The sequence below is a fragment of the Gavialis gangeticus genome, unplaced genomic scaffold (assembly GCF_001723915.1).
Source record: "Gavialis gangeticus isolate Ggan-Ray unplaced genomic scaffold, GavGan_comp1, whole genome shotgun sequence".
Lineage (NCBI taxonomy): Eukaryota > Metazoa > Chordata > Crocodylia > Gavialidae > Gavialis > Gavialis gangeticus.
This window is the reverse complement of record NW_017729018.1, coordinates 9351249-9376257: the sequence shown is the minus strand read 5'-3', so window position 1 is coordinate 9376257 and position 25009 is coordinate 9351249. Positions and strand designations below refer to the sequence as shown.

The 25009-nt window shown below is 53.5% G+C and overlaps 3 protein-coding genes across 4 annotated transcripts in view; 2 read left to right on the top strand and 1 right to left on the bottom strand.

Moving 5' to 3' along the window:
* LOC109294880 (cathepsin L1-like) overlaps nucleotides 1-5277 on the top strand; it is an 8912-nt gene extending 3635 nt beyond the window's left edge. Inside the window, exons 2-8 of the mRNA XM_019513424.1 lie at nucleotides 1479-1603; nucleotides 2097-2219; nucleotides 2617-2775; nucleotides 3368-3592; nucleotides 3676-3844; nucleotides 4139-4253; nucleotides 4818-5277. Coding sequence (XP_019368969.1) covers nucleotides 1487-1603; nucleotides 2097-2219; nucleotides 2617-2775; nucleotides 3368-3592; nucleotides 3676-3844; nucleotides 4139-4253; nucleotides 4818-4914 — 1005 coding nt within the window. The 5' untranslated portion in view covers nucleotides 1479-1486 and the 3' untranslated portion in view covers nucleotides 4915-5277. The remainder of the gene's footprint in view (nucleotides 1-1478; nucleotides 1604-2096; nucleotides 2220-2616; nucleotides 2776-3367; nucleotides 3593-3675; nucleotides 3845-4138; nucleotides 4254-4817) is intronic.
* Nucleotides 5278-8129: 2852 nt separating this feature from the next.
* MYDGF (myeloid derived growth factor) lies at nucleotides 8130-13832 on the top strand. Its single transcript, XM_019513423.1, has 6 exons — nucleotides 8130-8310; nucleotides 8978-9028; nucleotides 10360-10421; nucleotides 11557-11638; nucleotides 12230-12302; nucleotides 12898-13832. The coding sequence occupies exons 1-6, from the start codon at nucleotides 8155-8157 to the stop codon at nucleotides 12975-12977; spliced, it is 504 nt and encodes a 167-aa protein (XP_019368968.1). The 5' UTR covers nucleotides 8130-8154; the 3' UTR covers nucleotides 12978-13832.
* A 2538-nt stretch (nucleotides 13833-16370) lies between these two features.
* TNFAIP8L1 (TNF alpha induced protein 8 like 1) overlaps nucleotides 16371-25009 on the bottom strand; it is an 18452-nt gene continuing 9813 nt past the window's right edge. Inside the window, exons 1-3 of one of the 2 annotated variants that reach the window (XM_019513422.1) lie at nucleotides 22143-22332; nucleotides 19122-19292; nucleotides 16371-18402 (exon numbers count right to left, since the gene is read on the bottom strand). In XM_019513422.1, the coding sequence (XP_019368967.1) occupies nucleotides 17837-18397 (561 nt within the window). In that variant the 5' untranslated portion in view covers nucleotides 18398-18402; nucleotides 19122-19292; nucleotides 22143-22332 and the 3' untranslated portion in view covers nucleotides 16371-17836. Of the gene's footprint in view, nucleotides 18403-19121; nucleotides 19293-22142; nucleotides 22333-25009 lie in introns of those variants that run through there. The other variant, XM_019513421.1, reaches the window with a different exon arrangement.

Genomic DNA, 25009 nt, shown 5'->3' with positions numbered 1-25009 from the left:
CCCCCCCCCCCCCCATGATTGCAATTATCTGATGCATGCAGCGCACGCCCAAGATGAGCGTCCCTTCAGCACGTTGTAACGTCTCTGCCCGGCAGAGAGGAAGTCTGACTCATTTCCAAGTAATAAAGGTGGTTTTTGTCCTCATGCAAAGGTACTGCTAGTGGCTGCCTCCGTTAGGCCGACTGTAGCTGTAACGTTAGCAGCATGTGCGGTCTGGGTAGAAACCCAGTCGAGTAGACGCTGTCCCTTGCTTGCAGTGACTGTTTGCTCATGGCGGCTGGGAAGTAGCATGGCAAAAGCCAATCCTCAGAGCACAGCTGTGCTGCTTCCTAAATAAATATTTAAATACCCTGGGTGGGGAGCTGGGGGAAGCCACGCCCAGGAGATCACCCTCCAGCTGACAATCTGGTGAGTTTGCACAGGCAGCAGCAACACCAGCCAATGCTGACCTGGAGTTTGGTTTTACCCAGCAAGTCTCCTGCCCAGACAGGTACAAAAAAAGAGCCTGGGCAATGCTGGTCTCTGAGTGGAAATCAGCCGGCAGCTGTAAACGGTACTGAGTGCCCCCAGCTGATTCCCGGGAGCCTTCGGTGGCTGCAGATGCTGGGCTAAAGAGAAGGACCCAAGTGACGCTGCCCTGCTCCAGCTGCAGCCGCGTCCTGCGCGGTGTCCGCAACTCGAGCCTTGTGCTCTGGCCATCAGCCTCCTGCTTGAAACCCAATTTTTCCTTCTCCGCCTTATTTCCTGCCTTCCCTATTTCCTCCTTTTTTGCCTTTAGTCTGAACAAGTCATCTGGTTTTCCCCAGCCTCTAAATCCCTGACTGGGAAGGCAGCTGGGCAGAATTGAAGCCCCAATTCTGGTATATTTTGCCAGGCCTTGGCATGGCCGCCTGCCTCTCTCGGGCAGCGGGGTCGGGTGGAAAAGTCGGCTCCAGGAACAGCCGCTGCCTGCGCTCCGCTGGCTGCTCTTCCCCCTCTCTCTTCCTGCACCACACCTCCTGTTTTGCCTTCAAGGGAGTGGGATCTTCAGCCCATCTCAGCTCTTTCCCCCCCTCTGTAAAAAGGACAGTGAAACTGCATCTCAAAGGCAGCTGGGACCTTTATATAAACCCCGTTGAAACAAAGGGTTTTATGTAAAACACCCCCCACCCAACTTTCTCCAGCCACACGGACCGGGAGGAAAAGAGGCTGTTAAAATGAAAGCCTTGCTTTTCGTTTCAAACACTTCCGCTGGATTTCTTTCTTCCTTGCTGTCTTTAATGAGGGTTTTAATGGGGATTTGTTTCACAGGTCTCAGCAGGCCAATGTCTCCGTCCTAGAAACCCTGAGCCAGGCTTAGTGCTTTCATGTTGCGCTGTAACGGGGTCACGCGAACGCTTTTGCTCTGGCTCTTTTTATCCATCAAAATTAACTTGCCGGCTGCCGGGAGCGGCCACGATTCACTGCTAACTGGGGTGTTCCTCGCTCCCCACCCACAGCCTGTGCCATGCTGGTCCTCCCAGGGCTCCTCATGGCGCTGCTGGGCTGGGCTCTTGCTCTGGACCCAGCCCTGGAAGATGGATGGAGAGGATGGAAAAGCTTCCATGCTAAGGAGTATCCCGAGGTAAGTCCAGAGCATGGAGGGGCTCTGAGCTGTTCGGGGTGGGGGAGGACGGGTCCATTGGCCAAATAGAAACTTCTCCTTGTGGGGGTCATGCATAATTCCCACTGATTTTGAAGGGGACAAAACCTTTGGGGTTTTTTGTTGTTCTCCCGCCCTGGCGGGGGGTCGGGCTAGAAGATCTGCTAGGTCCCTTCCGACCCTTAATCTATGAATCTATGAATCTATGGAGGACATGGCCCAGCCCTCATGGTGCAGCTGAGGGCCTGTGGGGAACTGCTGGATGCATGCACATGCATACACATGCACACGCCTGCAGAGCAGGGTCCCTTCTGCTGTTTCAATTCAGTATCCCGCCTCTGTGCAGCCCCAGCACCTCAGCTTCCCTGACTCAGGCCCATCTCATCAGACCTGTCCCCTGAGTTTCCCCTGCCCAGCTCCTTTGCTTCCAGACCGGGAGCCTGGCCGACTGTAACCACTCTTTGTCCCTTGGCAGGAGGATGAAGGTTTCCGGAAGGAGACCTGGGTGAAGAACCTGCAGCGGATCAAGCAGCACAACCTGGAGGCATCTCAGGGGAAGCACAGCTACCACCTGGAAATGAACCACTTTGGGGACCTGGTACGTGCCCTGTCTTGGCCTCGCTTGGCTTGTGGGGGTGGATGGGAGAGCGAGGTGCCTCCCTGGCTGTCTGCAACCCTCTTCCCTTCTCCCATCTCCTCCCCATCCTCCTCTTTCAGCCCTCAAAATCCCAGCACCATGGCCCCCCTCTTCCCCGGCATGCCACAGAGACTCTTCTCCCTTCAACGGCAGCATGACCACATCCTCCTCCTTCACCCCAACGCCGAGGGGCCCTGCAGGGACCAGCTTCCCATCCCCAGCACTCACTTCCTCCATCCCTCCCGCCCCTCCTGGCTTCCCACGCAGCTGACGTTTAGGATCCGCTGGGGAAACCCAGGTCTGCAGGCCGGGGGGCTCAGGTGGTCACATTTTCTCAAGACGTCTCCTTCCCCTGCAGACGGATGAAGAGTTCAACCAGGTTCTGAACGGCTTCATTCCCGACACCGCCCAGCAGCCCCGTGGGATGGAGTTCCTCTTCCAGGAACCGGCTTCTCCTGTGACCCCGAAAGAGGTGGACTGGCGAGCGAAGGGCTATGTCACCCCCGTGAAGAACCAGGTGGGTCGAGGATGCAGCTCCAGGGCTGGGAATTCAGAGTGGACCCGATACCCAGCCCCAGGGTCTGCTGCTGCTCATGATGTTCCAGGGAAGGGGCCTTGGGGATGCTGGGGGCCTGCACCTGATCACAGCTCCGGGTCCTGCCCAGGTTCAGGTGACCCCATTCAAACACCAAAGGCCTCAGCCTGCAGTGTGGGTGCAATCCAGACCCAACTGGGAGGAACTGGGTGCAGTCGTTTCCCTGTTGCCACCTCCCTCTGGTGGGGATGGCTTGGCTGAGGGTACACGTTTCTTTCCCCCCGTCCCCGTCTGCTTTAAAGCTGTTACAACAGGGAGCAGGCCCCAGCCATGTCAATTGTGGTTCTTCCCCAGCGATGGGCAGCCAAGCAGAGCAGCTGGGGTGTGGGGAGAGGTGTCCTGCACAGTGCATGTGCTGCCCAGGTCCCGGGTAGGTCTCAGCCTCTCTGTAATGCCAGGGGACCCACTGCAATTACATGGCCTGACCACCTGCATCTCCCAGGGCCATTGAGCCCCACCGGGGCTTTCTGCAATCTGGGACTGAGCTAGAATCCCCTTTCTTTGTCTTCCTCAGGGCTTATGTGGGTCATGCTGGGCTTTCAGTGCCACTGGGGCCCTGGAGGGCTTGGTCTTCAACAAGACAGGCAAGCTGGTGCAGCTGAGTGAGCAGAACCTCATGGACTGCTCCTGGAAGCTGGGGAACAGCGGCTGCCATGGGGGGTACATCACAAGGGCCTTCCAGTACGTGCATGACAATGGGGGCATCAACTCGGAGCACATCTACCCCTACCTGGGACAGGTAACGAAGGAGAGGGGGGACAGCTGGGTGGCCGGGCAGCGGGAGCAGGGCTTGAGCACCCATTCTGCATCGCGCCCCCGCAGGACAACTCCCACTGCCGCTACAACACCCAGGACAAAGCGGCCAACTGCACCTCCTTCCAGCTGGTCAAGCAGGGCAGCGAGGCAGCCCTGGAACAGGCGGTGGCTACCGTGGGCCCAGTCTCGGTGGCGGTGGATGCTAGCAACTTTAAGTTTCACTTCTATCGGAAAGGTACCAGGCGCTTGGGCCGGGGGCCCCTAAATGAAGCTCTCCCAGATTGGGGTGCAGGGGCCCGGGGCTGTGTCTGCTCTCTCACACCCTGTTTCATTTTACAGTAGCCTGTGAGGGCAGAGGCTTTGCCCCTCTGTGCTGTGCCCGGGGGTTCAGCCCACCGCGCCAGGGCAGATTCTCTCTCCAGTGCCCTGCCAGGACCCCTCTCCCGAACCGCAGGGCCAGCAGTGCTGGTGGGAGCTGCCCTGTCCCTGCTAATGCACCTCGGCTCTGATTCAGCTTTGCTCATTCCAGGAGTCTTCAATGACAGTCACTGCAGCCAGACAGTGAGCCATGCGATGCTTGCTGTTGGCTACGGCACGACCCAGAAGGATGGGAAAAGCAAGGACTACTGGATCCTAAAGAACAGGTGACGGGGTGGGGAACGGCCAGGAGAGAAAGCACCTTTGGGGATGTGGCTGTGCATCCATCTGTCACCCCTGCCCGCATCCGGCCCAGTACCCCCTTCCCTTGCAGGGCGGACTGTGCAGACACAAACCTGCGCTCCACCTCCCAGGGCGTCTTCCTCCTGTCCTGTCACCGAGGGCTGGGAGCAAGAGCTGAGCAAGCCTCCTTCTGCCTTGGTAGCCCAGTGTGATACTTCAGGGCTGCTCCTTTCAGCTGGCTGAGCTTGTTAGCAGATGGAGGCACGTTCGGGGAGGCAGCCTGGCTGCAGCTGCCAAGATGCAGCGATCAGAGGGAGATGGGAAGCCAGAGCACGGCCATAAAGAAGTGCCTGGTTCCTTGCTGGGAGGGCATGGGGGTCTCAACACCAGCTCTCTCTCAGCTGCTCAGTGCAGCCATTTGCTTGTTAGGGAGCTTCTGTGCCGCAGACCCTTCTCATGACAAGGGGGGCACGTCCTACAGCCCCCTGCCTTGCTCCCCTGTGTTGCCGCACAGCAACATGCTCACTCTTCTCCTTCTCTTCCCACAGTTGGTCTGAGGGCTGGGGTGAACAAGGCTACATGCGGCTGTGGAAAGGAGACAACCACTGCGGGGTTGCCAATCAAGCCAGCTTTCCGATCTTGTAACCCCTCGGACCCGCCAAGGGGCCTCTATGCTAGAACAGCGTTCATCCCACCGGGGTCCTTTCCCCTTGATTGCCTTCAAGTCTGGACTTTTCTCCTCCGAACACCACTCCTTTGGGCCCCCAGCCAGGATTTCGGGGCAGTTTCTTTGTTGCCACAGGTTCAAATTTCACCTGCCTTTAGTAGCAATTAAGTCGTGTAGCAAACTGCTCTTCTAATCGGGATGCGCGGTGTCCCGTCCGCACCGAGTGATATGGGGTGTTCTCTGCCTAACGCCTTCCCAAGATAACTGTGCAAAGCGAGCTCTTTGTTGGGCGGAAACAAGATTAAAGAGGCTTCTCCACAGGAGCTCTCTGTGTACGACAAGCCTGGCATTTCCTTCAGCCTTTGTAGCTCGTGCTCCGAAGCCGGCCGAAACTGTTCCAGATCGGGTGGCAGCCAAGCTAAGGAGAATGAGGGGAAAGCACTGGGGACCTGCTCCTGCCTTATTTTTGCCCTGTCTGTGCACTGTACGTTGACTTGCTTTCTGCCCCCCAAAGGTCATTCGTGGAGAGCAGTGTGCTTACAGAGCCAAGCATGCTGGTGGGGATACAGTCGGCAGAGCCTGGGTGCCCTGCATTCAGACAGGGAGTCCCTCAGAGAGCTGTAGCAAAAGGCAATGACAACTTCTAGACCCCTGCCTTCCTACAACATAAGAATATAAGCCGTGACATACTGGCTCAGACCAATGGTCCATCTAGCCCACTACCCTGTGTCCAACAGTGGCAGAATGGATGCTGTAAAGAGAGAGCACTGAACCGGACATCTGATCTTTCCTCCTTGGCATCTCCCAATATTGGGGGACAGACACTGGAGGAAACATCTCCAGCCGTTCTGTTCCATAGCCATTAATAGATCGATCATCCATTCACTGATCCAGCCCCTTTTTGAACCTGGCTTGTAGCATCTGCCTCCACTCCCTCCTGTGGCCATGAGTTCCACAAGTTAACTACATGGTGTATAAAAAAGTACTTCTGGCAGGAAGGTAGAGGAGGAGTGTTATCAAGTGGTTTCAAGTGCGAGGCAGAAGAACTGCACACTCGCACTTTCCCAAGCTGCTGTGTGACCTCCCCCTCCTTATGCCTCTTTCCGTATCACAGCCTAACATTGACTACACCCTCAGCATGGGTTTGGAGACTCTGCGTGGGTCTGAAACACTTTGAGCCCATGTGGAAAAAAGTTTGAGCTTGCACACCGCTGCCTCATCAGTTTTCACTACCGCTGCAATGTTGTGCTGAGTTCCCAAAAGCTGGTGTCTGTGGGAAAGGCTGTAATCTTCACCTGATCCTCAGAAGCAAGTGGGGGGTCTGTGTAGGCAAAAGGGACAACTTTCAGCCTATTTTGGGCCCAAGGAGCAAAGCTTCCTAGGACATGGAAGGCTGGAGGAGCTCAGGGGAGTGAGGGGAGCTATAGATCTGGGCCCAGGGAGGTCTACTAATAGGCAGCCCCCAAAAGACCCCACACACTAGGTCATCCTGAGGTCTCCCTCTGCAGCCCCCCTGCTCTTGCAAATTGCCACCATCTGGATATCTCAGCCAGGTTTTGCAAGTGCCTCCACACGCGAAGGGCGAGGGGATCCTGAGCTCTTCTCTCTGCACCTTTTTTGCAACCACAGCTCATCTAGTCCCAGGATGCTGCAGCACAGCCACCTGCAGCCTGGGACGGCCAGTTGGGCAATTTGCTTTGCAGCACAGCACTGGGCTCGTCTGGCATCCTTCAAGCTAAGCCTCTGGAGATTTATGAGAGAACCGGTGCTCCTCCAGCTTTATTTCCCCTCTCTGTGCCTTCATGAGCTGGAGGCACGGTATAAATCAAGCATTTCACAGCTAGGTTCAGGTACGTTCAGGAGATTGATTTTGGTGCTAAGACACAGGAGTCCTGACTAACGGCAGCCCCAGCAGTGGTGAGCAGCTGGACCTTGCTTTTTGTAGCTAATGCAGCATGCCTGCAGCCCAGGCCTGATGGCTGCGATGACCCGATAGATTGCTTCCCTTGACCCCGCTTTCTTCCAAAATCGCTTTGAGGATTTACTGCTGCTGGAAGGGGCTGGCCTGCTCGACAGCCCTGGAGACTGAAAACCTCCAGACACATTGCAGGGAATGAGCAGGGTGTCAGATGCTGTCCAGCCAGTGCATTGACCTCCAGTGGGGGAAAGGACCTGTGTAGTCCATCAGCACCTCAAATGCTGTTATTACACATAGCAGTAGGCATCTGCTATGTCAGGGATCTGTCCCAGAGGCCAGAGGAGTGGGGTGGGACTGGACCCTGGGCCGGACCAGCCCCACAGGCCACCCCACCCCCACTGCCACCCATCAGGACAGTGTGTGGCCAGAGCAGGTGCCAGGTCTGGCATGCAGGGGATCCACAGACAGCTCCCTCCCCCTCCCAGGCTGGATCCAAGTCTCCTCTGCCCGGTCAAGGACTCTGCTAACCCTAACGCATGGGTCCATCCTGCTTGCGGTGCCCATCCCAGATGGGCTGGGCCAGGCATGCAGGGAGGAGGGTCTCAGCTTGGCCATGTATGGAGGCAGTGGTGGCCTTTGGGTTGTCAGGGCCCTGGGCAAGGGAGTCATTTGGGGAGGCTTAATTTGGATGATCTATAAGCAAGTTGGACATTTTTTATTTCAATTGCACTTTGCCCTCTGCATGAAACTGCAATGAAAGGATCTTAATACCATATTGACAATACAACTATTCAGTGTCGTTCATTTTTATTTTGATAAAGCGTGGTTGCCCAGTTTGCCCTCCCCTAACTGGTGGAGGTCAGCACTGGGGGCGGCTCCGGGGGCCAAATCCTTGGCCCCTCTGTGATGTAAATGGCGGTGGTGGCATGAAGCGTGCATCGTGGCAGTGCAAGAGGATCTAGGATTTGGGCAAAGGGGTGCAGACGGCGCAGTGCATCTTCCTGTGTCACCTATGTCAAGGGGAGTTTGTGAGCCATGAATTTAACTTCCCACTTGCCAAAATTTAATGAGCCATGACTTTAATTGCCCCCCCCCCCCCCCACCTTGCTGCTCCCTGATTGGAAGAGCTGCCAGGCCCCTGGTTCCAGGTGTGGTCTCGAAAGGGTTAACCCTGGCACGCTGGACTCGCTGCCCGTCTCCAAGATGGCCGCCAAAGCAGCCCCGCCCCTTCCCGCGGTCCGGCTCAGCAGCGTTTCGGATTGACCCCTCCGGCGTGCCGTAGGGAGGCTTTCTGTCCAAGATGGCGGCGCCCAGCGGAGGGAGTTGCGGGCGGCTCTGGTTCGCGCTGCTCGCCGCCGTCCTCCCGCTCGTGCTCGGCGGGGCGGAGGAGGGGTCCAGCACGGCCGAGTTCGACGTGAGGCCCGGCGGCATGGTGCATTCTTTCTCGCGGACCCTGGTGAGGCTGCTGTAGACACGGCGCGCGCGGATTGGCTGAGCCGCTCCTCCTGGCACTCGGGTTGGCTGCGAGCCAGAGGGCGGGGCCGGGGTGGGGAGACAGGGGAGAGGGGCGGGGCTGCCGTCGAGACCGCGCCCTCCCGGCCCTTCAGCGCCCCCTGCGGCGGGGGGGGTGTCAGTGCAGGGGCTCTGTCACCCCGTGAGGCAGACCCAGCTGGGCAGGGACAGTGCCCTACAAACCTCTCTGCATACACAGACAGGGCAGGCATCTCCTGTGACACCCCTTGTCCTGCCCCTGTGAGGGACGAACCGAACCGCCCTCTGGAAGTGTGCTTGAGATCAGGGCAGGGCCGGGGGATGCCTTCGTTGGGTGTTCTCGTGGCTGACAGCCCCTGAGCTTGGGAGCAAGCTGCTATGTTGCCTGTTATTGTGGGTGCAGGCAGCCAGCAGAGGCAACGTGCTCCGGGGACGTGGGGACAGCGACTGTTAGTGCTTTGCATCCTCTCGAGCTTGCAGAGAAACAGTTCAAGTGTCGGGACTTGCCAGAAATCCCGTCAGTGCCTTTCCAAGATATAGAGACGCTGCGCGCGGCCAGGCAAATTGCTGAGGCTCAACAAATAGCTCATCCTGCTGTGAGAGAGTGCTGATCCTCGCCTTCTCTTTTCAAGGGAGATTACACCTGCACGTTCACGTATGCCGCCCAGGGAGGGACGAACGAGGTAAGGTTTCCAAGCGTCTGGGCATTTGATTTTGGCAGTGCCACGCATGGCTCCAGAGCCCGTATAAAAGACGCTGCTGGAGAAATCTGTGCGTTTAACGAGAGTAGCTAATTACCTTGATCCTCAGGTGTCTGTGGAGGTGTGCAAGTGTGGGCGATAAAGGGGCATTTAGATTCTGAAGTGCTCTAGTGCTGCAATAAGGAGCAAGTACATCTCTCTCTTCTTGGGTACAGCTGGAAATCCTAAGAGAATTTCACAGCTGCATCCACCTAAAGCATAAAAAGACACACAACCACCACCACTAAACAAACACACCACAAAACCATGCAGAAAGCATTTCAGAACTGATCATGTGCTCACACGCGAGTAAGTGACAGGTCCTTATTTCCCTTCTGAATCTTTAACTGGTGAGGAATGAACGTAAACCATATTTGTCTCTGCAACTACAGTCATACCATTTTTTTTAATGAAGCGTGAGAATAATCCTCTGACTATAGACCTGGGCTTTGTGAAAGGCAAAAAAAAAAAAAAAATCATGAATTTGCAGTGTTTCACAATCACAAAAGCAAACTGCCTGCATTTGCTTCAGCTGCAGAAAAGAGTTGCTTGTATACTCCAGTGAGGCTGAGTTCAGCAAGGCCCTGACACCTGCAAAGCTTGTGAGGTTTGCAGTTCACTTGGGGCTTTTTCCAGCAAGCAGATGTTGCCTCTCCTATAACTGAGGGGTTTTCAAAATGCTTATCTCCACAAGGAAGTAACCTGCAGCTCTTATTCTCTTGAAGAAGCGGCTTTTCTTGCTGGTGTTGCAGTAACACACGGGAGTTGTGGCGTGGGCTCATTTCACTAGATGCTGCACAAACAGATGACATAAAGATGTGACCCTCTCACACACCTGAAACAGCTTCCTTTGGGGAAGTCATGTTTATTTTTATAACACAGGCAGGAGCAAGGCTTTTCCCTCCACCACTTTATTAGTGGGGAGGAAGTGTAGCGCTTGTGCCCCACCCCAAAGAAAAGCAGTAATTAAAAAGGGTTGTTGGTAGTTGGCTGGCAACTGTGTTCCAGTTAAACATGTGACATTTTAGTCACCCTTTGTTTGAGACTCTTGTATGGCCCTTCTCGAGCTCTCTGCACAAGTATACCATTGCCACAGTATAAATACCACTGAAAACCCATCTTTGGTCTGGCTAGTGAGGTCCCTACCCAGGAGGGGTTGTCGTGGCTGAAATGTGTGATGTGTGCAGCTGGTTGCAAAGGCCTGGAATGGCACCAGGCGGTGAGTGAGGCTGAATGCTGTGAGGATTCACTGTTCAGCCCTTTCCTCCCCACAGCAATGGCAGATGAGTGTTGGAGTCAGCGAAGACAACCTGCTCTTCTCTTGCTCAGTCTGGAGGTGTGTTGAGATTTTTAACCCTAAGAGTGTGAGATGTTCCCTGTCCCTGTTCCCTTGAACCTCCTCTGCCCTCAGAATTTGGGTCTCCACATAGTCCCACTCCTCCCACTTTATACTCCCAGCCTGCTGTTCCTTTTTGCCCAAATCATGGCCCCTTTTCTTCCTCCTGTGAATTTCCCCCTCCCGCTGACATCTTCTCCCCTGCAACTTTGTTGAAAAAAAGGCTCTGGGGTGTAGATAAATCAGCCCAAAGATTAAACCAGGGGTCGGCAACTTTTTTGGGCAGAGTGCCAAAATCACCCGCAACCTCAACTTGTAAGATGCTGGCATGCCAGGGGTGGACAGCAGGAGAGCCACAAGGAACCTTATACTTGTTGTGGCAGAGCAGCCCCGGCCTCTTCTCCACTATCTGCTCTGAGGTGCGCATGCCAAACAAAATGCCTTCACATGCCATGCTCTGGCACCCATGTTGGGGGTTGCCTACCCCTGGATTAAACCACCTCAAGTACTCACAATAGACAGGGCTTTCCCTTGGCAATCCCTCCCTCCTGTGAGTTGGGAAACCCTTAGAAAAGAACCTCTCCACACGACAGCTGCGATGCTAGCTGGTTTACAGCATCAGCCTGCTGGAGTCCTTGGTCACAGGTTTGTTTCTGGCTTTAGGCAAGATGCATATGCATCTCATTAAAGGGATTTTGCCCTGGATCCAGCTCTAGTTCTCAGGTGGGTTGTTGATAAACTCTGCTGACACTAGGGGGAGCTACAAGAGAAAACACAGGGCTATTTGAAGGACCTGTACCCCAGCCTGCATCTGGGGTATCTCTGTCCTTCCTTGGGGCATTCCAAGTCCTACAGCAGGGACCTGCTCCCTTTCAGAGCACTGTCTCCCACCTGGGTTGGCTCCTAGGGGCGTACACTTCACTTCCTTCTCCTCTGAGCATCCAGAGCATGATGCCTTGAAAGCTCCCAGCCCTTCCTCGCTGCAGGGAACCAACTCAAAATCGAGACCCTGCTTTTCCTGCCCGGCAGGGAGCTGTTCTGATCCTTTGCCCTCAGTGTGCTCTTGTTCTCAGTGTTTTCTGCCATATAACCTCTCCCTTCTTTCAAAGTCAAAGATTCTGTTCTTTCTTTTCAGGCCCCAGGGGAAGTCTTATCTCTTCTTTACCCAGTTTAAAGCTGAAGTGAAAGGAGCGAAGATAGAATATGCCATGGCTTATGTAAGTCCCATATGATTCTTCTGAATGGTCATGGGGCTGGCTGGACAATGAGAGCAGTCAAACAGCTGCATTACCTGGCGGCTTCATCGAAATCATTATTCCGCTGTGCCCTTAATTAAAGTGTGGTTATGGGCAGGGAAGTCCCAACAAATAGACCCCTTTGCAGATCACCATGCCTGCTCCCTGGAAGTCTTTGCCTGGCTGCTGGTTTTAAAGATGCCACTCACTACTCTGGTCAGTTCTGAAGAAGCAATGTTGCTGGGGGAAGGAGGGGTGTTTTTGGCTTGATCCATTAAATCATTTGTAGTGCAGAGGATTTAACCTTGGTTTAAAGAGCCAGAGACCTTCCAAAAAAGCATAGGAACTAGGGAGAGAAAAGACCTATTAGTTCCCTTAGACCAGTGGTTCCCAGTTTATCCCATATGGAGACCCCTGCTCCAGCAGAAAAACATTTGCCCCAGTTATTTTTATCAGTAGGAGCTGCAATCATCTTTGTGTAAAAGACCTGTTGGGGTTTTTGCTATTTGCTTGCTTAATCTGGAAGCTCTTTTGATTTGCTTAAATGATAAAACCCCTTCATTCTCATTTCAGTCTAAAGCAGCGGTGGCCGGACAGAGTGACATCCCTTTAAAGGAAGAGGAATTTGAAATCGCTGAAACAACAGGTCTGTTGCCATCTAAAGAGAGGGGCTTACACGGGGGATGGGGCCAGTTATCCAAAATGAGAGAGATCTGTGGGCAAGAGGTATTTACACTAAACACAAGGGTGAGGAACAGGAGTCTGGAGTGTTCCCGCAACCTGGAATCCTTTTCGCCAACCAGAAGGGTCTGGAGTGTGTGTGTGTGGTGCACCCACCATTTGGGGTTCTCCTGGGGCAGGATTTTTCTATGATTCTCCAAGTGGTCCATTGCAAATGATTAGAAGCAAGGTAGGACACTGCTGGAAAGGTATCTGAGACCTGGCTGCTTGAGTGTTGGAGCTGGTATATTTGTGACAGCAGTGGGCTGTGCACTCCTTAGGATGGGGACCGTCTCTCTTGCTGTCCTATACAGCCCCTCCCCACAGACTGGAGGCACGTTCCCTCTCTAGAACATGTAGATGCTACCAGGAGCTAAACGGTGACTTTGTAACTAGCTGGTTTGTGCTCTCTGTGGGTCTGATGTGGAGCTCAGTGCTTGGCCTTGGCATCGTGTTCTCTAGGAAAGAGCCAGGGGTTGCAGCCTCCTCACCCATTCATTCCTTGTGTGTTCTCGTTCCAGTGGCTCACAAGGACGGCAAGTTCCATTCCGAGCTGTCCAAACTCGTGATTGTAGCAAAAACGCCCCACGATGAGCTGTGATCTGGAGGCTCCTGGACGGGTCGTGTTTCTTGGCTGGAGCAGCGTGGCAGATAAAGGGGATATTTGGTTTCTCCCTGGATTTTTCTCGAGCGGCCAAATCTTTCCTGTTTTCCACATAGAAATACATGGGGGTCCGATACGAGCGGGACTCGGGGATGTTAAGACAGATCCATGCTGTCTTGTGTCAGAGTAACAATGTGCTTGAGGGACAAGAGACCTTTTGCAGCTAGAACTGGCCTCTTGGATTCTTGATCTGCAGCCAGCCATTCTACCGCCTGCTTTCTGCTTCAGTGATCTGCTGAATATGGTAAAGCTCCCCTGGAACGGGGACTCCTTATCTTTTTGGCGAGGAAGAGCAACGCAGAAAGATAAGGGGCCGGATTTGAACAAGGTTTGCTAAAGAAAAGTCGTTAACTCTCTAGTCTCTGGAGGGGGAATAGGATTTCTCTGGAGAAGCAGCAAAAGATGAACCTATTCAAATGGGGAGCAGGTGGCGGGAAGGGAGGGAGCAGTGGCTGAGACAGTTGGCCCAGCCCATTTGATACCTTGTCCAGTGGGTAGTATCCAAAGACCATCTCTCAGTGGGCAGGAGAGGACCCTACATCGCTGCCTCAGTGTACAGAGTGGGGGCGGTACCCTGGCATAGGAAACAGCACTGTGGAGCACACACAAGCCTTGCTTATTCTGATACAACACAGAGATCCATTAAGTGACACTTTCGCTATCCGACGCAATTCCAGGACTATTTTCTTACAGGCTGAAATGATTTTTCTTATTTAGATGAATAACTGTGAAGGAATCCAGCATTCCCTTCATGTGTAAATACAGCAAATTAAATAAATAAAGCAGAACATGTCTCCAAGTTTGTTTTGATCTGACGCTGGGTCTTCCATCCTCTTGGCCTTTGCACAACTTATTTGGCTTTGCGGGCACTAACTTTTTGGCTCTCAGCTTCTTGCCCCTCAGCAGTCGCCGGCAGGTTCTTATGCTGTGTCTCCTTGGTTGGAAAGAGGTGATGTCATGAGACAAAAGAAGGTCAGTAAGAAGAAACGCGCCGTGTCTGTTTAGGGAAACTAGAAGTTAGGAGTGCAAAGGGTCTATTATTATATTGTTGAATCATTCTCTTCCTAGAAGCTTCTTTATCAGATATTCTTCTCTTATAGTCTTCAGCCAGGCCAGAAAGATAACTAGAACTGTAGATTTGCTCAGCCGACATAACGGCAGAGCATTTTGTCACGTAAGGCATTCTCTTGGCCATAGATGGCTTGCCAGTAGTTAGAGGCTGCTTCAGCTGAATTCTGCAGACCATGTGCTCTGATAGAGGGATAGGTCTTGCACTGTGTACTCTAAGGGGTAGGTTTTTGAGGGGAGATTCATGGTGCCAGACAAGGGGCGCATGTGAAGGAACCTCTTTGTACTGTTGTTCCACTGTCACCTTCGCAGCGAGTTCTAGGCCGTGCTGCGTTGCGCACGAGGTGACCCTCGTGACTGAGGAGTCGTGCTGGATCCAGAGAACTGTCACAGCAGGGATGTTTCACATAATTAAGGAGCATCGCGCAGTTGGTGCTGACAAATGCACCTCAGAAGAGAGCAGCGAAGCATCTCTGTCTGTCACTGTGCCAGCCCTTTGCCGCGGCATCCATCAGACACGTTCTGCTTCGGTTTCTCTGAACACATCTGCCAATACTCCAGCTGAGCGCTGATGGGCAGTTCCCAGTCTGGGCCTATTCTCAGCAGAGGCTGACAACCGCAGCGTGGTCAGGTAACAGGGACTGGATGTTCATTTTCAACCTCCCGCAGACAAAGGCCAATGTGAACTGCACTCTACAGGCAGAGAGCAGCTATACTTGCCGCTTGCCTGTGCTTTCTCCTACACCTGTAGCCATGCTTTTCCCCAGCTGCGCCGCACAGTTAAATTAACTGATATTTTGGAATAAGCCAAATTAAATGAGAGACCAGGGGCTGGAAGATTTTAAAAGCCTGGTAGTTATCAGGGGTAGGAACCAGCAGCAGGAAGGGCGCTGTGTGTCTGAGAGACTCAGCAGCTCTCTGCTCTAAATCTACAGCTCCAGCAATCTCATGAAGGCTGGGGACGTTGTGCCTGGAAACATCCCCTGGAACAGGAGGCACAAGAAGGTCACTGAGATAAGGCAGGCCGAGTCTGTGAAGAGCCTTGTATGCTGAAAGGGCAATTTTCAGAGTACAATGCACAGTGCTGGAGATGGGCCACGGATGGTGCATCCCGTTAAGATCATGCTCTGAGACCAAGGTACTTCAGCAACGTGCCTTTCTTTAGTTCTTAAAGCTTCCCTTTGGCTTTGTGGTCCGTTATCAGGGTCAGCGCTTTATCTCTCCTGCAGTGCAGCAAGGGAGTGCCAGGAATGCTTCTGAAGAACAGAGCACGCAGGCACATGTGCCAGGGTGGAGATAGGTGCCCTGGAGCCCCCTTCACACAGCTGCTTGGTTCTTGGTCATGCTGAATTTCACTCCTGTTTGAATGCTGGCAGTGCAGCAAAGCAGTCAGGAGTGGGGAGAGTTTTAGCTGCATGGCTGGAGGGCTCAAATGGCCGGCAGGGCTGGAGCAACTGAAACCCTGCTACTATCTTAGCAGCCTTTACCATATAAGCTGGTTTTGAGTCACATTTCCCCATAACCAGTCTCTGGATCCTATTAAATCACAACAGCATGTACTGGTGCCCTCCTGGGAAGTGTAAGAGCTTAGTGGGGCTGGAGACCCAGCCATCCCCTCACCCTCAGGCTCCAGCTTTTGCTGAAGGGGTGAGGGATGCTGGACAAGGCAGAGCAGGTTGCCTGCTCTACAGCTGAAACTGGATGCTAGTGTGGCTGTTAATGGGAGGTAGTGTAGGATAATGGGCAGAGCACTGGCCAGCCTTGGGTTCTGCCCTGCTTTAGCCATTGGCCTGCTGGGCAAGTCCCCTCCTCTCTCCATGAACTGGATTCTCCAGCTGTAAAACAGCAGCAAGGAGGCCTCCCTTCCTTTTGAAGCACATTGCATTCTACAGCTGAACAAAGCCTGTGGGTGCAGGACTGGACCTGATCTTCATATGTGTTTTAAGATGCAAGGGGGGACAGAAGTGACCCCCCGAAGGGCCTAAGCTGAGCTACTGTGGGTGCAGTCTGGCAAGGGGCAGTTTGGTGGGATCTGCGTGGAATCCCCTGGGACCTGCCTCTCCTGCTACATCTTAGGCTCTGTGCTGTACCCCTGGGTTCACAGGCAGAGGAATGGTCTTGGGCTGTATGATCAGGTTAGTTTGGAAAGCAAAGGCAAGGAGAGGCTCTGCTAACCACACACTGTTTCATCACAGCATTTGCAAGCGATCCCCAAAGCACAAACAATATCAGCATATGGAAGTAGCTTGCCAGGACACAGGCTGGGTTCTTTTTTTTTTTTTTTTTTTAATTCACTCTAAGAAGTCTAAAACCTACAACCTACTTCATTGGCTCTGGCCAGCTACCCAGGGACACCTCAACACCGTTACACAGATACAATCGGCTGAGGACAGAGGAATTCAGGTTGGGTTTCCAAGGAGAAGGAAGAAAAGTGCTTGTTTGATGTCTGTAGGAGCAGCATGTCCCTTTCTCTTGGTTCCTAGAGAATAGAAACACAGAAAAAAAGCGTCTGTGTCCTTATAGAGAGGATGGAGACATGTGTTTGCCTCTGTGACTTGCCCAAAGTAGTTATGGGGTCACTGAAGATAATAGGGACATATAGGTGGGCTCTAGAGTGTGGCCATTTGCTGCCACTCTGTTTTAGGTCTTGCCTGTTGTGGACTTCTGACTGTAATCACAGTGGTCCCAGCTGGTCAGACCCCAGGCTGACTGCCCTGGCTGAAGCCTCTTTCCTATTCAAGGGTTCCTGTGGGGATGTGATCCTCACACTTCCAAAGACAGTACATGACCTTGGGAGGTGCCCCCACTACAGTCATCTTGTTCTCAGAGGAGGCTAAAGCTAGATAAACACCACCTGCCAGTGCTTGCATGCAAGAGGCTAATACATGCTCCCTGGCTTTGGCAGCTCTATGGCTTTGTACAGCAGTTCAGAGGCTGGCTCAGTCTTTCCACGTGCTAGGAAAACCTGGATTTAAACATGGCCAGTATTGTTTGAGCTCCGGTACAGACAGCCCTGTGTCCTGACCCTTGTACAGGACCCGAGAGGCACTGCTGGTCACATCTCTGCTGGAACGAGCCTTAGGAAGAGAGTCACACACCAAAAGGCGGTGGATTCTTTTCCTCACCGACATCTTAAAATAGCTTTAAAGGCAACAGAAGTTTTGTCACAGCAGGTCTCCTTGGCCTCCAAGTGGTGAGGTCCGGAGCACTTTATGGATAACAATGTATACCGTGTGACTAAGAGCTGTAAAATACAGGATAGCTCGTCACTCAGGCTAGGGGCTGGAGGTCCAGGTTCATAGGGTTATATGCACAGTGAACTGGGTTCAAATACTGAGATATCGAGCGTGATGCAAAGTACAGCATCTTGTCAGTCCCACCTGTGGGTGCCCTCCCTTGGTGGGGCTGTGCTTGACTTAAGGGAGAGATTGATGCTAGCTGCAGGATTTTTCCCTTTTTGGGAGGCAGAATGAGGCAGACAGATTCTGGGCACCAGGGTAAGCAGAACATTGCAAAATTCACATAGAAAGGGAACACCTCTTGTCTTTATAACAAAGAGAAGGGAAGAAGCAAGATATTTAGCACCACAGAGAAAGACAGTCATATAGCCTGATGCCATTGAAATCCATGGATGCCTTGCCATTGACAAGCATTCAGCCTGGAGGGTTTGGCTGGAAGAAAGCAGGGCCAAAAGTTGGACAGTCACTCCCATGCCTTGCTTTGCTCAGTCATATGTTACCCTCATCCAGCATTTTGTTGACCCCTTCGCAGATCCTCTGCAGGTGCATGCGGTAGGGCTCAGAGGGGCCATACAGCGCTGATAGGAACTCGTAGTCCGCAAAGTGGTTGAAGACGTGGTTGATCCTGGAGTGGGACTTGGCTGTCAGGTGGGTGTTGACAGCCTGGTGGAGCAGGTCACGACACTCATTCAGCACACTGGACATGACCCTCCGGTCAAAGGTGAAGTCTATTTGGTAGAAGCTGACGGCAGTCATGGCCAAGGTATGCACCTTCTTGCGGAAGCGCTCCATCAGCAGCAGCTCCTCGGCATTGAACTGCCCGTTGCGGTACAGCACTCCCAGCTTCATGACTATCTTGATCAGGTTCTTGATGATCTTTTGGGCTTCCTTGCGGTTGCGGGTGAACTCCTTGGTGACACGGTACAGCTCATCTAGGACCTCACTGCTTGTGTCATCGATGAAGACGTTCGCCATGGTCTTGGAGGCCATCTTGCTCAGGAGCTTCTTCTGAGCCTGCAGGGCAAGGCTCTTGGTGCTGAAGGTGTCCATCTTCTCTGTAAGGGGCAAAAGGGCACATGCATGAGTCAGTCCTTGTTCTGGAGTGATTATTCTGTCCCCTCCCCATAACAACACATGCATTTCTGGATAGGAAAAGCATTATGGTCTTATGATTGGAGCAGGATGGCCTGGGGGTCAGGTCTCCTAGGTTCCACTTCCAGTTTGGGTCGTGGGAGTGTAGTTTGAGATCAGAACAGAGGGAGTTTGGGAATCGGGACTCCTTTGTTCTGTTTCCAGCTGTGGAAGGGAGCATGGCTTAGAGAGCAGAGGACTTGGCAGCTGGGGACTCCTGGGTTCCTTCCCTAGTTCTGGGAGCAAACTGTCATCTAGTGGTTAGGCAACATGGAGAGAGACACTCCTCTGACAAAAACGGTGGGCAGATTACTATCTTAGAAGGGCCTGTTACACATGGATTTGCCCTCTTCCCACGTGTGGTATGTATTGCTACCTGTGTGTTTTCACCCAGGTGCACTAACGTGCCCTTCTCAACAGCTGGCATATTTCCCCGAGGGCAAGGGAGAAGCTCTGTAAGTCCAGCACAGCTCCACCTCCAGCGGAGCAGCAGCAGTCATGTTTGCCGCTGTAACTCTGTTCAGCTCCAGTGCCCCACCTGCCTCCTTCCCTCCCTTCTGTCAGACTCCTTTGGAGTCTATCTCCTTTTCTTTTTCCAGCTTCTTGTTACGCCCAGAGGGATTAGATTGCACATCTTGATTACCTGGCTGGCTGATAAGCTGAGCTCACAGGTCCCTTGGCCTCGGTGTGCTCGCTGTGCCCCACGTGTGCTTTCCGAGGGCTTGGGTCTCGCGCGGGGGGGGATAGGGAGCAGCTGGATGAAGCTGGCAGCAGGTTGCCTCCGGGTGAGCAGGGCTATCAGCTTCTTTGAAGACTGCAAAAGAGCAAATGCAGCAAGTCAGAAGATATCAATTTACATTTACCCAAAGAACCTTGTCTGCCTACGTCCTTAGACCAACATGGCTACAACCAACACCCCCACGAGTCAAAGGAGCTATTTCAAGCCCCAGAGACAGGTTATGAGCCCTGCCAAGGCCCCCCTTTACACACCAATCCACTTCGTCTGGTTATTGCTTTAAAGATCAAAGCAGGTGACTGAAGCTGCATGGGCGCTGAGGTCTGTCCTGCCTCGGGCTACTGCTGTGATGTAACCATGTGGTGATATAACTAGGAGCCCACATATGAGGGCAGATGAGGAAGAAACAGGCTGGTTAGTTGTACGTGGCTTGTTTAGCCTCACAGAAGGAAGGCAGAGAGGGGACTGCCTGTTCTATATAAACAAATCATGGGACCGAGTGCTGGGAAGGGGAAGGAGGTCATGAAGCCACAGGATGGTGTTGGCATAGGAAGAAATGAGCATAAACTGCCCAGGAATAGATGGGATAGAAAGGAGGGACATTTCTAAGCATCTAAGCATCTCCAGTAGCCTCCCCCAGGAGGAGAAGTAATGGAGAAACCTAGCTAGTTTTGAGCTGGAGTCGGAGGAGCAGATGAGCGGGATTGGAGGACGTGGCTGTCCGCAACAGCAGGACTGAGCAACTGGGCAGATCCCTGCCAGTCTCGTCTACATACACATACAGCGCCTGTCCCAACGGGGCCTGGCTTTTGGTTGGGACAAGTAATAGTACAAATAAAAAGATGTGTTTCAAGGCACTGGCATAAGGGAGTGACGAGTCCAGGGATGTGGCACTTTGTGCGACGTGTTCAGTGGCCTTGTTCTCAGCGGGCTTCACTACTGCATGGTGAGGTATCTATGAGGAATCCCACGCAGGATGCTGTAACACGAGTTGAGTCTCAGTGCTGACGCATATTTCTTAGATGACCTGGGCCAAGTCGCTTTACCAGCCCGCTCCTTAGCTTGCTCATCTGTAAAGTGGACCTAATGATAATCACTTTCCTTGCATCTACATGCGTAGAAGGGGGAAACGGTGAGGCAGCACTCACAAAGTGCTTTGAGAACTGGCAACGGAAGAGGCTACATATGATGGCAGAAGATCGCCATCCTCCTTGGGTTTTTAGGATACCTGGAACCTGAATCCAGCTGGTGGAAGTGATTACGTTGGATCGGCAAGTATGGACACAGGTAAGGAGAAGAAATGCCCTAGCAGAATCAGGGAAGGTGCAGGAAAATGCCTGTGCAGTGGGCTTCAGCTGCCAGGGAATTTTCTGTTATGACTAAGGGGTAATAACGGAAAGGCTGGCCCACGCTGTAAGCAGGCTATAAATTAAGCAAGCAGTAATGGAGCAGTCAAAAACTGCACCGTGCAAGATGTTCCACGCAGTGTTATTTACAGCTCTTTGGAAACACAAAGGTTTGTAAGTATTTCCTTTTATGTGAAAACATTGATTTTAACAGCATGAGCCCGGAGCTAGCGCTTGCCGGCTTTGCTAATAAAGCAATGAAAATATACAGCCAGCTATTCCGGAGCTGCAGGCATCCTCTGGACTGGACAGGCTCATTTTCTGCCCGACATGCGCACGTGGGAGAAGTCGTTACCGAGGGAAAGCGAGACAGATCTGCTTCATCAGGCGAGCATACCACAGTGCTCGGGTTAGCGATTTAGCACTTGCTTAGCCTCCCCTGCTCAAGGGGGAATTTGCCATGTTATGGCATTGTGCTAGTGTTGCGAGGGGCCCTGGGCACTGACACTGAGTCTCTTTGGGCTGTGGAGCGTGGCTGTACAGTGGCGTGTTAAGGCAGATGGAAGTGGGGAACCAGCTTGGGAACAGCTATTTCCGTATGGCAGAAATACTCTGACACTAAGCCTGTCCCCATTTTCCAGGTGGGGAAACTGAGGCCCACAAACCTCAAGGCCTTTCCCCTCCAAGGTGCTTGCTGGGTTGAGAGGAGTGGAATCCTTACATCCCTTTGTCCCGGTTTCTGGAGACAGTGAGCATCCTCAGCACCCACTGATTTCCTCTAGTGAGCATTGGAAAACCAGGACTCTTTAAGGCAGCCGTTCCCAAACTAAGTGTCATGACCCCAAGTGAGGTTATGACCTTTAATGAGTGGAGAAGGGAGCCACTGATATTCAGTGATAGCGACTGGGGTTGAACCAGAAACGGGGCCGTAAGCCTGGAAGCGAGGTGGCCACAGGAGAACATTGGAAGCTGCTACTTCAAGGCATCTCAAATGCAACACAGAGAATACAAGGCCTTCAAGACGCCCAAGAGGCTTGTGGCTGGCTCACCCCATCATCCCCACGAAGCAGAGATTGCTATGCCAGAAGGGACTGTTCAAGGGAGTCTCATCTGACCCCTGCGGAGAAGCCAAATGCAGGCCCCAGAAGCCAACCCGTGTCTTGTGCTGTTTAGAATCCGTGACCTTCAAGCCGGTGACCTTGTCCACCCAGCCTGGGTGTTGCTCCCAGGGTCCTGCCCGGACGGCTTAGCTCCCACATCCTTGCCCTGGGATTGCCAGTCGCTCCCATCTGTCAGCACCTTGTACATCCCGCTGGAGACTGCATCCCACAGCAGCCACGTATCAGTGCTGCCGCAGGTTCGTCCTTTGCCAAGTGCCTTGGGTCCTGTGTGATGGCAGGTTCTCACCCTCTTGCTTTGCGGCTGAGGTTGCCCAATTGCAAACTCCACCTACACCATCCTTGAAAGACGGGAAATGCCCAGCTAAAGAAACCTCTGCTGCCCTGCCCAAGCCTCTCCATAAGCAGCCACAAAGAGCAGACTCCACCCGCCGCTCCCTTGTGCTATTAATTTAATAACAGACCTGAGCTGGGACGGGTTTTAGACAGGATGCTGGGATCCCTCCCAGATGGAGGAGCTGCGAGCCAGGGCAGCTAAAGCAGCTTGCTCCAGGTCACTCACAGGAGCCCAGGTCCTTTGAACTGATCTCAGCCCCTCTGGATTGGGCTGTGCTGATTCACGTTCAGCTCTGAACCTCACCCCGCATGGCTCCGTGGTATGTGACTGGGAAGCACTTCCCCCAATGTGAGTCACAAGGGAATTAATTCATCCTTATTTCCTCCAGTCGTTGCCCGCCACCCCCCTTAACCACACGTCCCTCCCCCCATCTCCCACTTCCAGATGGGACGATGCTACTGATTAATGAGGGGCTGGAGATCGGGCTTCAACGAGGTCTTTTCCTGCATGGACAGCCTCATTGGCCTGCGTGGCCGCCTCGCTCCATTGTTCGCGGGGGCGCTGCTTTATCAGCGCACGGAAGAGGCAGCTTTGCCCCAGCGCAGTTTCAAGCCCAAAATAAACCAGCAGGTTTCCTTCCTGTCGCTTGGGCTTCCAGCTCTGCTCGAGTTCCTTTAAGAAAAGAAGAGGGAGGAAAGAAAAACCATGCAGAAAAAAACCAGCCTCTTCCATTGTCGGCGCACCTCGGTGCTGCGGCGATGAGAGACACACAATGGGGCTGGTCTCAGCTTCTGGAGGGAGGTCAGGCCAGCTGTTCGGGATGTAGGATGGGGGCTTCGAGGCTGAGGTGGGGGCGACTTCCCCGGCTTCATTCATTTTCCAGCAAGCTGAAGTGCCCCTGGATCCGTCCCGAGAGCTAAAATGTCTGAGAGGGAACTGTGAAAGTTCAAGTGACTGTAAGAAAGGGGAGTGTGGGGGTCACTCTGAGGGTCAATTCCCAGCCTGGCTGCAGACTTCCTGTGACCTCGGGCCAGTCGGTCTGTGTTTGCCCTGGTTCATGCTCAATGAGGAAATAGCACTTCCCTGACTCACAGCAGTGTTGCAAGCTGCGGTGGAGGAGTCCAGAGAAGCATCATGAAGTTGGCTTTTCCTGGGAGAAGGTGGGGGCATGTTTGAACCCCAGCCAGGTTCTGGATCCTGCATACCTCTATCCACAGAGCATTGTAGGGAGCTGCCTGCCTTGCCGTGCTGTGCGGCGTGAGCTGTTAGTCTCAGTTCAAGAAGGCTGGTCCAGGGGCTGGCTTCGACTGTAATGCACTAGGTTTCACTGATGCAACTTGAAGGATGGTGGGGCAGCATGGGACGAGGGGACAGGTTGGAGGTGGAGGAGGGCTGGGAGGGAATGGTGAGGTAGGATTTGCTGGCAGAGCGACGGGAGCAGAGAAGTGACGGCAGAGGTACGGAGGACGTGGTGCCCTGCCAAGGCCTGGAGGGGAGATGACAGATCTGCACTGGCTTGTGGGGGGGAAGGGGTAGCCTGGGGCAGCAAACTGCCTGGATTACCCCCACCCCATGGGTGGTTCCTTCCTCCCTGCCCCAGCTGGCAGCGGGGCTGTTTGCACTGTAGGGTTTGTGACAGAGAGAACGATGATCCCCCCCCCACAGCCATCTCCACCCCCTGCCCCAGAAGTGACAGGGCACCTGCCCAACAGAACACCAGGTTTCAACAGCGACATCGTCCAAACCAGCTGTCATTGGCTGATCGTACACTGAGAATGTGACACGGGGACATGTCCCCAGCAGGGCTGCACCCAGGTGGGGGCTTTAAACCTTTCCTGGGGGTGACACAGGCAGTTGGGCCTCAGCAAAACCGAAGCATTTCGAGTCAGCAGCAAACACCGCGTGGGAACCTTTGTGCGTGGAGTGACACTTTCCCAGGTGCCTTCAGCTCTTTTCCTCATCCCTGCTAATGAGATGACATCTCTGGGCAGACACAAGTCTATCAGGGATGTGGCCTGACTCCCCCACATGACAACAAGTGTAAATCAGGAGCACTGCCACCAAAGCCTAGGCAGCTGCTGGCACGAAATGAGAGAAGTACCAAGCCCGGGAGTTCAGCTTCACCCAATGACAGAGATGGGCAGAATTTGAAACCCGGTCACCCCATGACAGTCTGCCAAGCTGGTGACATGTGACAGATAAGGCCAGCCTGACATGCGAGTGGGCGCTGGCAGCCCGTCTGCACCAGCCGACCTGACTCCAGTGATGCCTCCTCCAAGGGGCCTTTGCTGGCGGCTGTGATCGGCACTGGGGGTCCCAGCTCACACCTCCCTCCTTGCCAGGCACTTCTTTTTACCTCCTGTAAGGTGATTTCCCCCCTCCTTCCCTCCCTTCCCCACCTGTGCACTTCCACCAGTGATTATCTTGGTCTCAATTACCAGAGCAACTGTCAGTCTCTCCTCCTTCCCACCGCTGCATGCACACCCATGGCTCCCTTGATGGCAGGATGAATATTTCATACAGCAACACAAAGGTGCTTGAATTATTTATGGGTCGGCATGGAGGGAGCAGGCAACATGCAGAACAAGGAGCTCCCGCGAAGCCCAAGAGCCAAGAGCAGGGAGGTGCCTTCTCCATCCCCCACCGCGCTGGTTAAGGTGGCAGGAGCGTTCCTGCCCTCACCCCCCCCCCTGCTCCTTGCTGCCTGAACATGTAACTTGCCATAAAAAGTTTCATTTGGTGCAAAAGTTCTCAGCTGCAAGGGCACGCAAAAATCAGTGGCTGCAGCAGCCGCCATTGGAGCTGTGGGTGAAAGCTTAGTGGGATCAGATGCACTTTGAGCTTTTGGGGAACTGGTAGGTTTTCCCTGCTGTGGCTGAGACACCCCCCCCCATGCCTTGAGCCAAAGTCAGCTGCACAAGGGTGCTTAGTCTCCAAGACAGAACGGTAGCAGTTTGCAGGCTCCCTGCACCATCCCACATCATGCTCCTGTCA

Bases quoted from the DNA above. Each gene is read 5' to 3' on its own strand.
- MYDGF (XM_019513423.1), top strand. From the start codon at position 8,155: ATGGCGGCGCCCAGCGGAGGGAGTTGCGGGCGGCTCTGGTTCGCGCTG. The intron at 8,311-8,977 runs GTGAGGCTGCTG...TCTCTTTTCAAG, and splicing joins ATTCTTTCTCGCGGACCCTG to GGAGATTACACCTGCACGTT. The intron at 11,639-12,229 runs GTAAGTCCCATA...TTCTCATTTCAG, and splicing joins TAGAATATGCCATGGCTTAT to TCTAAAGCAGCGGTGGCCGG.